This window comes from Chiloscyllium plagiosum, chromosome 18 (genome assembly GCF_004010195.1).
Source record: "Chiloscyllium plagiosum isolate BGI_BamShark_2017 chromosome 18, ASM401019v2, whole genome shotgun sequence".
Lineage (NCBI taxonomy): Eukaryota > Metazoa > Chordata > Chondrichthyes > Orectolobiformes > Hemiscylliidae > Chiloscyllium > Chiloscyllium plagiosum.
In genome coordinates this window covers 10,773,044-10,790,680 of record NC_057727.1, presented here as the reverse complement: position 1 = coordinate 10,790,680, position 17,637 = coordinate 10,773,044, and the positions used below count along the sequence as shown (strand labels likewise).

At 40.0% G+C, this 17,637-nt stretch overlaps 1 protein-coding gene across 1 annotated transcript in view; it reads left to right on the top strand.

Annotated features, from left to right (window-relative positions):
• The window catches only part of fancd2 (FA complementation group D2), a 98,835-nt gene that overhangs the window by 58,039 nt on the left and 23,159 nt on the right, over positions 1-17,637 (top strand). The window contains exons 24-34 of the mRNA XM_043707668.1: positions 2,278-2,393; positions 2,627-2,735; positions 3,964-4,065; positions 5,977-6,095; positions 6,623-6,763; positions 7,040-7,156; positions 8,795-8,923; positions 10,380-10,498; positions 11,713-11,823; positions 15,871-15,998; positions 16,852-16,951. Coding sequence (XP_043563603.1) covers positions 2,278-2,393; positions 2,627-2,735; positions 3,964-4,065; positions 5,977-6,095; positions 6,623-6,763; positions 7,040-7,156; positions 8,795-8,923; positions 10,380-10,498; positions 11,713-11,823; positions 15,871-15,998; positions 16,852-16,951 — 1,291 coding nt within the window. The remainder of the gene's footprint in view (positions 1-2,277; positions 2,394-2,626; positions 2,736-3,963; positions 4,066-5,976; positions 6,096-6,622; positions 6,764-7,039; positions 7,157-8,794; positions 8,924-10,379; positions 10,499-11,712; positions 11,824-15,870; positions 15,999-16,851; positions 16,952-17,637) is intronic.

The following is a 17,637-nucleotide window of genomic DNA, read 5'->3' as shown; positions in this document are numbered from 1 at the left end:
CTACATGAGAAAAAATGTTTAATTTCCCTGCATTGACAGACCACTGCCTGTCCAGAACAAAATGCAGCCTATTTGATCATTTCTTTCCTGACCAACTTCAAAGTATCTGTGGCAAAAAGTCATTATGTGAAACTTTACAGCACTGTATTGTGACTCGAGAGGGTTCTCTAGTGGTAAAGTCAAATACTGCAGCATTGTTGCGCTGATTTTGTTGTATACATAGAATATTCTACGTTTTTAAAATTAAGAGCCAATTTTTTTTAACTCATTTGATTAGCTAACTTATTAGTAGGATGTGCCTGGGGCTGTGGTTTGCACAATGCAGCTGCATGTAATTTTTACTTGATGCATCATCATGAAAGATCTTTCAAAAGAGGATTAATATGTCTTGTGGTAGTGTTGAGTTCTTCAGAACCTGTTCAAATACGTACTAATGTAGCACTTTGCCGTTTCCGTTTCTGACACTGTAGAACATCTGCTGTAAATAAAGTCACTCTAATATAGACAAGTTCACCACTGAACTTGCACCAAAAAAGATTTCTGCTTCCCAGTGTGGGAATTTCCAGTGCAGACTTTATGGGCCAAATAACCTCGTTCTGTGTTGTAGTATTTGGCGATTTGATTAAGAGTTGTTGTGACTTTTATTTCATTTTCTGTTCAGAGCTATACTTTGTCACACACAATTTAAGTAAAATACATTATTTTATCGTCCTCACCGTGTCAGTATGGTGATATGTTTGTATGATGCTTACTCCTGGAAGCTTTTTATTAACCCACTATGATAAAGGGCTGCTATAAACCCTGATACAAATGCAGTGTTTGAGTGACAACTTTATATTTGTAAAAGGAGGGAGAAATGTGACTCTGCCCTTGCACTGCCCTCCTGTCTTCTAGCCGCAATTGCTTTGCAGTCCTGAGACAGTGGGTGAGCCATGATTTGGAAGTATGTTTTGAGGGAAAAAAATCTCTAAATTTGAAATAAGCTTGGGAGAATAGTGAATTAAGAAGATGACGCTGAGCGACTTCAGAGGGGCATTGACAAGTTAGCTAAATGGGCAGAGTTGGAAAGTGTGATGCTGGAAAAGCACAGCAGGTCAGGCAGCATCTGAGGAGCAGGGGAGTTGACATTTTGGGTATAAGGAATGGGCAGAGACCTGGCAGATGAAATTCAGTGCAGAGAAGTGTGAGGTAATGCATTTTGTTAGAGGGAGAGAAACAATACAGGCTCGATGATACAACTTTGAATGGAGTACACGTGCAAAGGGATCTTGGGGTTCACGTGCTTAATTCCCTGAAAGTGGTCAAGCAAGTTGAAATAGTTGTTAAGAAGGCTTATATGAACCTTGGGATCTGTGAATGTAAAGGAAGGAAGTGATGCAACACCTCTACAAATCATTGGTCAGACCACATAGAGTATTGTGTTCACTTCTGGACATTATAATTTACTCATGGGATGTGGGCATTTACTGCCAGAGCTTAACTGTCCTTGAGAAGGTGATGGTAAGCTGCCTTTTTGAACCACTGCGGTCCATATCCTTTCTCATTTATTGAAGTATGTTAAAGACATAGAGACATGCAAAGAAAATTTGCTAGACTGACACCGTTTCCTATACTGTAAAATTCTATGATTCTGTATTTTTAATTGTCAAATAATTGTAAAATACTGCAGATACTAGAAATCGGAAATAAAACAAAGTGCTAGAGAAATGCAGCATATCGATGGAGAGAAAAAACACAATTAACATTTCGAGTCCGATATGGTTGTTCTTGGGGAGTTCCATAGAGGAGTCACATTGGACTCAGAATGTTAACTATGTTTTTCTCTCCATGCATGCTACCAGATCTGTGAAGTATATTCAGCATTTTGTTTTTATTTTGTATTTTTAGCAGAGCTGTTAAAACTGGGGGAGACAGACAATCCAGAAATGCCTACAAATGTTCCAAACAAAAATAACAGCTTCATTTGATTGACCTTGTTTCTTAATAACCTATGTAACAATATATTTTATAGCAGATTATTCTGGGAGTAACAAGTCCTGTGTAATAATCCATCTAGATAAATGGCGCACTGAATGCAAAATATCTGTGAATTGGGTTATAGTTCAGGTTATAGTGAAGATTTTAAAGTGCCATTACAAAGCATAATATGTAAGTAAAAGTTGTTGTATGATCCTGTGTGTCTAAAAAGTGAACTGGCATTTATTGTGGAAGACAGATTAATGCATACACCAAGACTGTTGACACCTTTGACTTTACTATACTGACTCTTTATTGCAGGTTGTCCACTTTACCTGACTAACTTCGAACTAGTGGAGAAGGTGGAGTCACTATCCAAACAGGAGCGGGAGCTTCTCTGCTCAGTGCTGTTTCACACACTCAACTGGTTCAGAGAGGTAATGAAGCAAGTGTAGTGTTCTTAATGAGTTGGCCAGTTCATAGTTAGCTGCTTTTTACACTCTTTAAAAACTCAATCTGTGATAGCCACGTACAGATTTGGTTTCAAATCAATGATAGTGTCTAAGGAGGCAAGACAGTTGCACAATACAGAATAGTGTGGCTGACCAGTTTTATGCACGGATGGCAGTTCTGTTTGTGATGGTGTCGCTTGTTTTTATTTTCTGTCCAGGTTGTGAATGCATTCTGTAAACAGCAGGACACTGAGATGAAGGGCAAGGTACTTCTCCGGCTGCAGAACATTACACATTTGCAGGTGTTATTGGAGAAGTGTTTGGCAGGTTTGATATAGTTTATGCTATAAGTGTCAGTGTATTCTTGGCTTTTTAGCTGAATGCAGTGTCTTGTGTGCACCATTTTACATTGATGTGTTTCCATGCAACTTTTGAGATGGTCTGGATTATTATATGTCGGCTGAGCTCGCAATTTGTAAGGTGAGGTGCAAGCCTGATCCCAAAAGATCTAAATCTATTCATATTGATTTGTTTTCTTAGACAAGTTCATTCTATTGCTTTCTTCAGTTATAGCAGATGTGTAGCATTTCAGGTGAGACCAACATTTAGTTATTCTTCCAGTTTAGAGTTCTACCAACTCAGTATCAACGTGCCACGTTACCTCAACCTGAAATTGCCAGTTTAATCTGGACGAGTGCTATATTGTGAAAAGTGGGGCTAGTTCTGATGTGACTCCTTTCATTTATTGCGAGCTACTGTCTGATTGATGAAAGCATCTGTAAGTCTGAAAACTTTTGTTGTCCCTGCTGGACCTTGGTACTGTACTTGTGGTAAGTTGCCTGCAGATGCAAAGCAGCAGGTTAGTTGAAGGGCAGTGAGAAGAATTGGATAAATGGAAAATCTGGAAGGAGACCTAAACTGGCAGAATTAAGTTGAAGGTGGAGGGGGATCATGGGCGACAGACCACTGAGGGTTAGTCATCCAGCACCTGTTGATCGAACAATGATCACCTTATTTATGTTAAGAAAAAAAACCTACATATTCCATTAATGGAACTGCCTCTTTAGAGAAACCTTTGGTCAGGCTGCCCTGAATCGATACCAATACATGGTTGCTCATTAGTACTTAAAAATTGCTTAGATTTCTAGTAATGTTAATTCCTCCCATTTGTATAATGAGTTCGTTCCCTCTTTCCAGTGAGAGCCTTGGTCACCTGTGTAAAGAGACCCAAGTGGGTCATGACAGTAACAGGATGCTGATTTTGTATCCCAATAACCAATAAAGATGCACTATGGCTGATATAAACTGACTTAAGTCTGGTACATTTCTGATTCTTGGGATTGAAGCGGCTTTTTACTACTTGCAGAAGTATGAACTGGGCACAACCTAAAGTCGGCTGGCATTTAGGTCATATTTTCCAAAGTTAATTTGAAAATTGTATAGAAGCTGTTTTCCATCTTCATTGTAACAGTATTTTGGTGCATAAAATCTTATTGTTGTCCTTAGTCTTCAATTTGAAAGTTCTAATCTGCTGTCATTTCCTTTAACATCTCAGCAACACCTGGATACATCCCTCCACTGGCAAACTTTGATTTGGAGGTCACTGAGGTTCCTGTGACTGTATCTCATGCAGCACCGGCTAAGAAAGGAAAGAAAGGTGATCAAGGGTTTGAGGTCAGAACTTCAAGTAGTTTGGGCACTGAGCAGGCGAATGGGAATATTGGAAATGGGAACAGAAGCAGACATTCAATTTCTCAAGCCTGCTTTATCATTCACTTAGATCATGCTGATATTCTATTTCACCACTATTTTTCCACATTCTCCCTGAATCTCTTGATGTCATTAGCAACCAGAAACCTATCAACATAATCAGTGACTGAACTTCCACAGCCGTCTCAGGTAGAGAATTCCAGAGACTCACCACCTCTGCATCAAGAAATGCCTCCTCATTTCAGTCCAAATGGCTTGTCCCTTATTCTGAGACTGTGCCCATTGGCTCTAAATTCCCTGCAAGGTAGACACCTCTCCCACATCTATCCTGCAAAGCAGCTAAGAATTTTGTATATTTCACCCTTCATTCTAAACTCCAGAAAACACAGACCTAGTTTCCTCAATTTCTCTCACCAACTCAAAAGTCAGATTGGTGAACCCATGTTATGTTTCCTCTATGGCAAGCAGAAAAGGTAAAGTTGGCACAGTCATTCCAGACCTTAGGGCTGCTGTTGTAATGGAGAGAGGCGAACGTATCACACCTCAGGTGAGGGGAAGGATTGAGAAGGAGAGTCCTTCATGGTAACCCCAGCCATTGTGGGAATTGAACCCATGATGTCACAAGGCTTCGCAAACCAGCCATTCAGCTAACTGAGCTTACTGATTCCATGTGGCAAGCAAATCCTTCCAAAGGAGACCAAAACCATACACAATACTCCTGGTGTTTCTCTCACCAAGGTTGTCTGTGATTACTGCATGGCTTCTTTACCCCTGTACTCAAATCCTCTTGCATTAAAGGTAGCCATACCACTGACTGGCTTTCCTAATTGCTTGCTGCACCTGCATGTTGGCTTTCAGTGACTCATGAATATGAACACCCAGTTCCCTGCGAATATCACACATCCCAGTCTCACCTTTTAAGAACGACATCGCATTTTACTTTTTCCATATTGTATTTCAACCACAATATTCTTATCCACTTAATTGCCTTGCCTTATATAAATTCCCTTGAAGTTTCTGATGAGAAAGTTCTTTAACGTCCAATACAAGTATAACCTCTTTTACTCATCCTGACATGTTTTTTTATTTAGGTTATATATGATCTGTGACCAAGAAGGTGATCCATGGTCTGATCCAGTCTGTTCTGGTCTCATGAAGGCAGTAGCATTACCAGTGTGGCTACAGTGATTCCATTTTTCCTTCCCTTCAATAATGTGTTTGAGAAGAGGGAATAAGGAGCTCCAGATTAAATCTGGAATACCTACCCCCTTTCAGATGAAAAGTATCCTTCCCTGCTGGGCCAACTAATCCGTCCAGTGAACAGCTGAGTTTTACACAGCATCAGGATCTGAAGTTTCAGTCACCAGTTACGTTGAGTTGAGTGACCTCAGCCAAGTTACTCAGATTTCCTGTTGCTCATTACAATGTAAAGACTATTATCGGGAAAAATTACGTGTTCTTTAGAAAATTATCAAACTCTGATATCCCCATTTCAGTTGAATTGCAGCTAGTGCTTACTACTTTGATTCAGTAAATAAAAAACCACTTGGGCCCACTTGTGGCACAGTGGTAATGTCCGTACCCCGGAGCCAAGAGGCCTGGGTTCAAATCCCACCTGCTTCAGAGGTGTGTAACAACATCACTGAATAGGTTGATTTGAAAAATATGTTAAATTGGAAAAAAAAGGTCACTTGGTCAGGATACCATTAGCTGACTGGTGTCTATGGAACTAAAGCCTGTGTCTTCAGAGTAAAAGAAGAAAAATGAGCAAAAAAATACCCCTGGTATAAGGATCCAATATCAGTAATTCAGACCTTGTGGTAGTTAATGTTTGTTTTTACGTGTTTTTTTCTTCAAGATCAAAAGGGTAAGAAGAAACCGAAATCTGATGGTAACAAGAATTCTTCTACAGACAGCTCGCAGACTGAGGAGCCTACAGAAGAAAGTCAAATGCAATCTGAAAGTACACAAGGGAAGGTACAGTTAAGAAGGACAGGCAGGTGTTTGGCTTTGACCTTCACTTGTATCCTGTTTCTGTAAAGCAGTGACTCACTTTTTCTCACTCTCTGTTTATCTCACTTTCCCTTTTGGTCACAATATGTGCCTCTCAAAGCACCTCTTCACAGATGGGTAGATCAGCAGGCGAGGATTTGCAGGTGCAAGTCTTTATCCCAGCTCTCCATGGTGCAATGTATCATTGATTCAGCGCTCATGCATGCAAGATGATTGCATTTACTTGAAATTGCTCCTCTGTTTGTTTATATAATTCTATAGATCACATGGAGTGGTTAGGTTTACATTTAGGACTGGGATAAAATTGACTTAGTGGGATAGTTGACCTGGTAGATATCAGTGGCCAGAGCTTGACATATCATGAATATTGTGTACAGTGATTGCAATAATTAAAATTTAATGAGTGATGATCCACAATTCATTATTACAAAATGTCTGTGTATTCTTTAAATGTCTACGTAATGTTTCACACAATATCTTATATTCTGCAGGAAAACACAGAAGAAGGGAAGGTCCTAGTTAATTTATCCAACTACAGAGCCTACTTTAGAGAGATGGATACAGATGTATTCTTTGTCCTAAAGTGTGGACTAGTAACCAAATCTGTTCTGGACACTGAGCTACATACCAAGGTCAGTACATAGCTTAATTTGTCATCAAGACATCTGTTTGGAATATCACAAGACTTAAAAAACACGTTTTATTTCTTTATTATAACAATAATAATAATATACTTCGAGATAGCTACGTTTCTAATCATCTATACAGCTCAGTTCTGAGATAATTAGTTGTATAACATAACATTGTCCATTTAACTGTAAACTCGTGAGCTAAATTGACAAAAATGGGCTACTTAATTTCGCTCTAGCTTTTAGGTCAACATCAATATTTGTTTTTTCTCCTTATAGGCTACTGAAGTTGTACAGCTAGGGTCAGCTGAACTAGTCTTTCTTCTGGAGGACCTAGCTCGCAAATTGGACTACATGTTGGTTGCAACTGCTGCAAAAAAAATGCTCTTCTTAAAGGTTAATAGATACTGACAATTGATATAGGAAGGATATTTATGACTTATTAATAAGGTAGATTCTCTGGAATATGGAAGCGTAATATGGAATAGTTCACATGCTGTAATGTTTGACGAGGTAGCATTCATAAACAGTTTATAATATACAGACGCTATTCAACACTCTTTGGGCCAGCTTTGCAAATCTTTTACAAATGTTTCTTGTTCTATTTTTACTTGATACATGAGAAAGACTGAAATGCTGTCATCACTTGACTGTTGCATTGGAACCGCTGAGTAATGTACATTGCACATCATTTGTTTCAATCACAGGTGGCTGAGTGCCAAAGTATGTTGCTCTTCTAATGCTGTATGTCCATGAGAAAAATCATAGGTCCACCTTAACATTTCCCACAGAATAACTTCTTCACCTCCTGTTGCTGAGGGAGTGAAGGGATGGAGGTGGAACATGATCCTATAAGAACAAGACACTTATTCCTGACAAAAGCCGAAAGCCAGAAGCACATGCAGCCAACTTGAATGTCAAGAAGTGATGCAAGGACAGCCATTTCTTGGTTATTAAATTACATAATCTAGGCATGAAGGGAAACAAATCTTTTAGCATCAAAGGTAGCTGTGTGAACTTGTTGGGCTGAAGTGCCTGTTTCCACACTATAGGGAATCTAACCTAATCTAATCTTTAAAAATTGGACAAAGTGGGCAAAGTTATATCTTAATGTATCAAAAAGGTTATTGAGAAGGTCCTGAATACTCTCGTACATGTTCTTTTAGGCACTGAAAAGCAAAATACTGTAGATGCTGGAAATCTGAAACAAACATCAAAAAATGCTGAAGAAACTCAGCAGATCTGGCAGTATATGTGGCAAGAGAAACACATTTAATGTTTTGAGTCCAAATAGTCATTTCAGACTTGATAGTCATTCTGTTTCTTTTTCTCCACAGATGCTGCCAGATCTGCTGAATTTCTTCAACATTTTCTGTGGTTGTTTTAGCCACAGGTTTTAAATTTACCTTTATTTGTGACCTGTCTCTCCATTCAAAAACATTCTTTTCTTAAGTCTCTCTAATTAGTCAAGAAACTTCTTTATATTTCATGAAGTGAGGGAGGATGGAGATTATAAAATTGCGAGATGCTTTGCTGCATGTTTTGACCTTAGCAACTCAGAATCTTTTAGAAAATGTCTAGGCCAGCATTCGAGTGCAGTACTGTGGGCAGTGCTGCTATGTCAGATTTATTTCCGATGTGCCATTAAACTGAGAGGACATGAAAGATCCCATGGTGCTATTTTAAGAAGAACAAGGAAGTTTTTCCTGGTGTATGAGCCAATATTTGTCCCTCACCTTATTCTTGGGAGAGAAAAATGATTATCTGGTCATTATCACATGGTTGTTTATTGTATTTTCCTGTGGACAAATTAACTGCTGCTTTTCTTACAAATCACTTCTTTTCAAAAGTACATATGCCGGTTATGACGTTGTTGCAGCAAGCTAATGCGCTATGTAAATGCAAGTCTTTATTTATTTCAATGTGCGTATATTTTCTTCAATTGCATTTGTAGTGGGAAATTTGCATTATGTACAAATGAAGGTCAAAGTCTGAATGTTTTCAGAAACACGGTATTTACTACTTTTCATTTAGGTTAAAGGTGATCGAGATGTCGGATTTTCACACTTGCGCCAAATGACTCCACCAGCCCTTGCTCAGTCTGCTATAGAATTGCTCAATCCTTTGTGTAACCATTTGGAAAGTGTTCACAATTACTTCCAGGTAAGAGCTAATTAGCCACAGCATTGCAGTCAGGTGCTAAGATCACTCATGAACCCTGAGGCAGGTGGATTGCTCTTTATTTCTGATTCATGAGTCTTTTTATCTTCAATCAATAAGATGTAGGATTTATCATGAACACATGAAGCAAAGGTATGTTTTAAAAAGGTTAGGATGTGGGTTTGCTCCTGTGATGCTCCTATACTGTTTTCCACTCTCTGTCCGATTAAAGAATTGAGCTTTTGAAGGCACAGACTCACAAGAAGGGATGGAAAATTGAAGGGTTGACTGCCGTAAATTCCTCTAGTATAGATTACAGTAGCTATTAATAAAAAGTTCTGGCCAGAACTCCAGCATGTATTTGTGGTAAGGTTCAGGGAGGGATTTCAGGGAAGAATAAAAGAAAATTAACCCGTAAAATGCAACTGAAACAATACTACACTGATAGTTTGCTGGATATTCACACACAAGACGTGGTACTGAAATTAGAGTTGCAAAAGTTCTCAGATTATTTCCTTACTCAGTGCAAGTGATCATAGCCTGGTGACAGCACAGACATGTCTTGATCATTGTGCTGGGGGCTAGGAATATTAGCAAACTGACACATTTTCAGTGATCAGTTTTGGAAAATACATGTTTGGATGTTAGACATAAATAAGATCAATATGCTTATGAGGTGCTTAAGATAAATTATAGAATCTCTATAGTGTAGAAATAGGCCTTTAGGCCCACCAATCCATACTGGCCCTCCAAAGAGTGACCCACCCAGACCCATTCCTCTATCCTATTACTCTACATTTCCCCGAGTTAATGTATCCCTGAATACTATGGACAGTTTAGCACGTCCAATTCTCCTAACCTGCACATCTTTGGAATGTGGGAGGAAGCCGGAGCATTGGAAGGAAACCCACGCAGACACTGGGAGAACGTGCACATTCCACACAGATAGTCGCCCGAGGCTGGAATTGAACCTAGCTCCCTGCTGCTGTGAGGCAGCAGTGCTAACCACTGAGCCACCGTACTGCCCCCAAGACCAACTGACAATCAATCTTTGGACTTATGTATAAAGCTCAACTACTTGAGTTAGATATTGAAGATAGCCAGTGGTGCCAAGAATGAGCTACCACCTTCAAAAGATGAAGGGTAAAAGGTGTGAGTATGTGTAACTCAAAACCATCCTGAACCAAGAATGAATGTCTCCCTTGATCCTCTCTCTGGCACTTTCTAACCATGTGTGAGGTCAGGTATGAAACTGCTGATGTCAGAAAAAAACTATCTTCTGCAAAGAATGTATGTTTACCACGTTAGGCATCACAAGGTGAAATCAACATATTCAGAAACTCTGGAATTAATTTCTTTGAAACTTTGGGAACATGACTCCTTAGTTTTAGATTTATGGAATATGTTAGTGAAGACTGACCATTTTCCTTTTTATTTGCTACTGTTTTTTGGTCTGCAGGTGATGATAGCTGAGAACAATGGTGTTGTGGATGTTCTCGGAACAGATGTAAAAGAGAATCAGCGGATGGCTGCATGCTATCAGTTACTACTTCAGATCCTGAACACATTGTTTGCTTGGTAGGTATAGAGTCTGCAATGGGTAGAGGCTAATTAACAGAAATTGGTGGTTTCACCATTTGAGTGAAATAGACTGGTCCTCTCAAAATGTATAATAAAACTCAATCATTTAGTGATTGGTGTTACTTTCAGTCTGTGTTCTGCTCACAGGCGTAGTCATTTATATAGAAGAACAAGTTGTGTGTTAATTTTTAAAGTTAGTGGTTTCATTGAGATTGGTGGATGGAAATATGATTGTTGGAAGTGAGGCCATACTGCTTTTAATAATCGTTCCAGTACTTCAAAGATTTTAGTTGCTGTGCTTATGTGGGTGTGGAGCTGAGGCATAGGCATGTGATCAGCAAGGACTGTAGCTATTAGATTAATAATTCAAGCACAGCAGAACAGTGTAACTGACCGGCAAATCTGAATATCTTTTTTTTCCATTATATCAGATAATCAAGCTTCTATTGTATTTGACATCATCTCAGTTTTATTTTGAACTGTAATGACTTGATTATAGATACATATACATACGCAATTCTTTCAGTACAGCAGATATAAGTGAAATTGTGGCAGTTTTGGTCTCTTTCCTATCGGAAGGATGTTGTGAAACTTGAAAGGGTTCAGAAAAGATTTACAAGGATGTTGCCAGGGTTTGAGAGGTTGAATAGGCTAGGGCAGTTTTCCCTGGAGCGTCGGAGGCCGAGGGGTGACCTTATTGAGGTTTATAAATTCCCGAGGGGCATGGATAGGGTAAATAGACAAAATCTTTTCCCTGAAGTGGGGGAGTCCAGAACTAGAGGGCAGAGGTTTAGGGTGAGAGGGGAAAGATATAAAGGAGACCTAAACAGCAACTTTTTCATGCAGAGGGTGGTGCATGTGTGGAATGGGCTGCCAGAGGAAGTGGTGGAGGCTAGTACAAAGGCAACATTTAAAAGGCATCTGAATGGGTATATGAATAGGAAGGGTTTGGAGGGATATGGGCGAGGTGCTGGCAGGTGAGATTAGATTCGGTTGGGATATCTGGTCGGCATGGACGAGTTGGACATAAGGGTATGTTTCCATGGTGTACATCTCTATGACTCTAAATTAGGCAAGGAGAGGACAGAACGTCTATGATTTAACTATTCAAAAAACATGCAACAGTTGACTTCTTAATGGACCAGCATTGGAAACAGGAAACGTTACTGCTACTGTAACAGAAATTTTCTCTTTTCTCTTTAAACATACAGGTGCGGATTTGCCCAGCATGAAAACCGTAAACTACTGAGGATAGCCCTTGGTGTCCTGGCAAATAGACTTAAAGAGGGAGATGGTGAAATGGAAATGGAGGAACTTATCAGGTATCATGAGAATCTGATCGTGTTTTGACTATAGTGTAAAATACAAGTTCTATTTATTGAATTTGGAACCAAAATGATAACTTTAGCTTAAGAAGGAGTATTACCTCCAGCCATCATCTACCTCCTGGAAATTATTTTTCATATTAAATTGTCATAACACCTACAAGTTTAAATTGATAGAGACTTTGATGCTGTTAGATATTCCAAGGTACTTCTCAGAGACAAAATCAGTCAAAAATGGCTGGCACAATTGAGAAGGTAGTATAATGAGGGAAGGCCAAAATAACAGTCAGAGGAGATGGGTTCAATGGGGCTTTATAAAAAGAAGTGGTGGCGAACTTTGAGGTGGAAATCCCAAAGTATGAAACCCAAACAGTTGAAGACACAGTTGCAAATGTCAGTCCATGTCCATATGCAGCATCAAGACTCTTTGCTACTTTCTCCACCCTTCAGGCACTCTGCCTGTATTCCTGATGAACGGCTTTTGCCCGAAACGTCAGTTTTCCTGCTCCTTGGATGCTGTCTGAACTGCTGTGCTTTTCCAGCACCACTCTAATAATCTAGCATCAAGACCAGGACAATTTCCATGCTTGGTCTGTTAAGTGGCAAATATCAATCATGCAACATAAGTGCCATGCAATGAGCTAACTGCATGTCCAATCCCATGGCTATGTGACTGATAACATCTGCCTTCTGAACTAGCCGAGCAATTCAATCCATTATGTAAATCTAATACCTATCGTTGGGAATCGGTTTAGTTCAGTTGGCTGGATTGTTGGTTTACAGAGCAGTGTGATGCTAACAGCATGGGTTCAATTCCCATCACCACTTTGAGGTTACCATGAAGGACACTCCTTCTCAACCTCTTGCCTCTTCTGAGGTCTGGTGATCCTCAGGCTAAATCATCACCAGTTGCTTCTCTCTAATGAGAGAGCAGCCCCTATGGTCTGGAAAGACTATGGCGACACACCAATACCTATAGTTAAAGAAGGCCCAAAAACACTAATTACTAATTATTATCAATATTTTGGAAGTCACGTGACACCAGGTTATAGTCCAACCTGACGAAGGGACTATGCTTCGAAAGCTTGTGATTTCAAATAAACTTGTTGGACCGTAACCTGGTGTCATGTGACTTCTAACTTTGTCCATTCCAGTCTAATACCAGCACCTCCACATCACAATTTGGGAATTACCATTGACAAGCAACTGAATTAGACTATCTATACAAATTCTGTGGTTGTGAGAGCAGGTTAGAGATTAATAATTCTTCAATGAGTAATTCACTACCTCAATCCGCAAAACATGTTCATCATTACAAAGTACAAGGCAAATGTGTGATGGAATATTCTGCACTTATCTGGGTGAGTGCAGCTTACCGAAATGATTGGCACTACATCCCTCCACCACCAACACTCAGTAGCGGCAGTGTGCGCTATCTACAAGATGCGCTACAGGAATTCACCAAGTTTCTTTGACAGCACTTTGCAAACTCACCTACTCTGACAAAGGCAGTGGATATGTGGGAACACCACCACCTGCAAGTTGTCAAAGGCACTCACCATCCTGACTTGGAAATATATTGCCTTTCCTTCTTCATCACTGAATAAAACTCTGGAATTCCCTTCCTAACAGCATTGTGGATTTAGCTGCACTGTATGGATTGCAGCAGTTCAAAAGGCAGCTCACCACCACCTCAAGGGTAATGAAAGATGGACAATAAATGATGGCTAAGCTGCTCCAGCACAGTTATAACATGGGTATCTACCTGACAATGAAAAATTGACCATCTATTTCCTGTACACAAAAGCAGGACAAATTCTACCCTGCCAAATACACCTCTATCAGTCTACTTTTGATCATTATTAATGTGACGGAAGATGTGCTGTCAACAGTGCTATCAAAACTGCAGGTGCTCAGCAAAAAATTGCCCAGTGATGGCCAGTTTGGGTTCCATCAGGGCCACTCAGCTGCTGACCTCATTACAGCCTTGGTTCAAATCTAAACAAAAGAGCTGAATTCCAGAGGTGAGGTGAACATGACAGCCCTTGACGTCAAGGCTGCATTAGACCGAGTGTGGCATTAAGGAACTCAAGCAAAACCAAAATCAGTGGGTTTCAGGAGTAAACTCTCTGCTGGTTGGAGTCATGCTTGGAACAAGAAAATAGTTGTACTTGTTGGAAGTCAGTCATCTCAACTCCAGGACATCTTTGCAGGAGTTCTTCAATGTAGGGTCCTGGGTCCAATAGTAACAGCTGCTTCATCAATGACCTTGCCTCCATCATAAAGTCAGAAGTGGGGATGCTTGCCAATGCTCAGATACTGAAGCAGTCCATGTTCAAATGCAACAAGAAGGGCGGCACGGTGGCTCAGTGGTTAGCACTGCTACCTATCAGCCCCAGGGATCCAGGTTCGATTCCAGCCTCTGTGCAAACTCCACACAGACAGTTGCCATTCTCCCGTGTCTGCATGGGTTTCCTTGAGGTGCTCCAATTTCCTCCTGTGATCCAAAGATGTGCAAGTCAGGTGAATTGGCCATGCTAAAGTGCCCATAGTGTTAGGTGCATTAGTCAGAGGGAAATGGGTTGGGGTGGGTTACTCTTCGGAGGGTCGGTGTGGACTTATTGGACTGAAGGGCCTGTTTCCACACTGTAGGGAATCTAGTCTAATCTGGACAATATCCAGGCTTGGACTGTCAATTGCGTCATCCAAATGCCAGGCAATGAACATGTCCAATACATTCGAATAATCACCACCCCTCGACAATCAAAGGTGTTACCTTCATTATAACATCCTAGAGAATTTCATTGACCAGAAACTTAACTGGACTTGCCACATAAATACAGTGGTGACAAGAGCAGGTCAGAGGCTACGAATGTAATGAGTAACTCTCCTCCTGACTCTCAAAGCCTGACTACCACCTACAAGGCACAAGTAAGGAGTGTGATGGAAACTTGCCACTTGCCTGGATGGGTGCAACTCCAACAATACTCAAGTTTGACATCATTCAGGACAAAGCAGCCCATTTGATCAGTACCACACCTACAAGCATCAACTCTCTCCATCACTCACTCAGTGGCAGCATGTGTACTATCTACAAAATGCACTGCAGAAAGTCACCTGAGACAGCTAAGATCCTTAGACTTCACCTTTCAAAGCCATGATTACTTCCTTCTAGAAAGACAAGGGCAAGAGATACATGGGGATTCCACCTCCCTTCCAAGCTAATCACAATCCTGACTTGGAAATATATTGTTGTTCTTTCACTGTTGCTGGGTCAAAGTCCTACCACCTCCTCAAGGGCAACTAGGGATGGACAATAAATACTGGCCAGCTCGTGACACCTATGTCCCACAAGTGATTTTCTTTTTAAAAAATTGAAAAAGTGACCTTTCATGCCTAAATTTTGTATGCAGCTGAAAAGTTTAATTATTTATCCTAACCTTTTATAGTTTTCCAAGTTGTTCTCAAGAATCTTCTCATTTCAGTGATGAGTGCAGGGCTAGGCTGGTCAGTTTTCCCTTGTGTCAGTTCAAGTTTTGAGTTTGATAGTACAATGCTTCTCTGTGTCCACTCCAGTAATTTTTTTCTTTTGGGATTAATAGAGCATGTCTACACATGGTGCTCCAAATATTAAAACGATCTCTTAGAATTTTTCCCCTTGCCATACATTCCACATTCTGTCAATCTGTTTTAAAACTGTGGGAATTAAATCAAATTTAAAAGGACCACATTAGACTTGCTATAATAAATTAGTTTTAAATGTATTAAATATATTGGTCCCACTATGATATCTTTTCTCCATTCTCTGACCTTAGGCTATGTCACATGCTGTGTAATTCTGTAAATCTGACCGTAAGGAAGTAGATTAGAGATCCTTCTCTTTTTGTTTAATTATACTTTAATCACCATTCATTAGCACAGTTCTCTGATGTTACTTTCAAGTAGATTTTTTTTTCAAATAGCAGAACATGTGAAATCTGTTATTAATTTGCTTAGCAAATTCATTCTTGTGCAGCTAACAAACTGTTTTCTCTATCCCTGCAGGCAGACTTTTCGATACCTGCAGAATTTCCAGAGCAGCATTCCCCGCTGTACTTCTGCGGTGAACCTTACCCAGCTTCTAATTGTCATAGCAGATAAATCTCTAAATAACCAGTACAAGGAGAAAATAGGTTTGTCATGACTTTTGTCTTTGGTGCCACCTTTATAACTTCGATAGGGACTGTGGGAGAGTGCAAGGGTTGTAGGGTAACAGTGGAAGAAGGAGCCTATTTGCTTGCCTCAAGCCAGACCTCGTAGTTCAAAGAGTTGCATCTTGCTGCCAATGCTGCTTTGAAATTATCAATCCGTTCAGATGGCTGAATAACGAACCTGACATTTGATATCCTCATGGCTATTGGTGGAATTGTGCAATAGGCAATGTAAGCATTTTGCAATTCAATAGCAGTAAATTAAACTCAACATAAGAAAACATCACAAGGTCAATCACTGAGGTGTTATTAAACAAAGTCTAACACAAGCCACACGAGGGAGCATTCGGACAGATAATCAGAATAGTCATGTTTTACGGAGGCTCTTGCAGGAAAATGGAGATGGATAAGTTTAGGGATGGAATTCTGGAGCTTAGTGCCCAGAAGGCAGAAACAGCCTCAATGTCAATTGATGAAAAATTAAAATCCGGGTTGCATAAGAATCCAGACTTGGAAGTGCAAAGAAAATCTTGAGGGATTGGAGTAGGCTGCAGGGACAAAGCATTAATGCACAACATTGTTTCTTCATCTTCATAACTGTGTTCCTCTCGTGTTGTATGTCCTGCATTTTTTGGGGCTGACAAATTTATAAATGTACATTAACAATGTGGTTTATATAACATCCACTTAACATTATTTGATATCTCTTCTGATCAGAACTTACCTTTGTTTCCTTAAAGCTATATGATTGCATCTTAAACTCTATGACTTATATGAAGAGGATAATGAGTTGATATGAGTGTTTAAATGCTTGTACTGATTGCTCTCCTTTCAGCGTCAATTACACGAGGCTTCTTGTGCCAATCTTGGGTTTTGCCCAATGGGGAAAAAGAGAAAGGCAATAAATACAATGAAGCTCTTGAAACCCTCCTATGGTAAGTAAATCAATGACGTTCCCTCTATCATACGGCCAGAAATGTTGATTTTGCTGATTGTGCAATGTATAGTATCATTTCAGACAGCCTGGATACTGAAGCAGTCCATGTCCAACTGCAGCAAGACCTAGGCAATGTTCAAGTTACATTTGAAAATGTTATAAGTAACATTTGCATCAGACAAGTGTCAGACAATGACCACTCACAATGGGAGAGAATCTTGTCATCTACCCTTGACATCTGATGGTATTACCATGACTAAGTCCACCACTTTCAATGTTTTGGAGGTTGACCAGCATCATAAATGGACCACCACATAAATACTGTGGTGATAAGAGCAAGTACATGTTGAAGATTTTGTTGTGCATAACCTACCTTCTGCCTCCCCAAAATCTGTCCACAAGTCAGAAATGTGATAGAATACACTGTCTTAACGAGTGAAACACCAAAGGTATTCCAAGCTTGATTGAAACCCCATATACCATCTTAAACATTCATTCTCTTCACCACCAAAGCTCAATTGCAACAGTATGTACCATCCACAAGATGCACTGCAGCAACTCACCAAGACTCCTTAACACCTTCCAAATACCAAACCTCAAACACTGAGAAGAACAAGATGTATGGGATTCCTGACACCTGCAAATTCCTTTCCAAACCACGACATCCTGGTTTGGAATTATCAC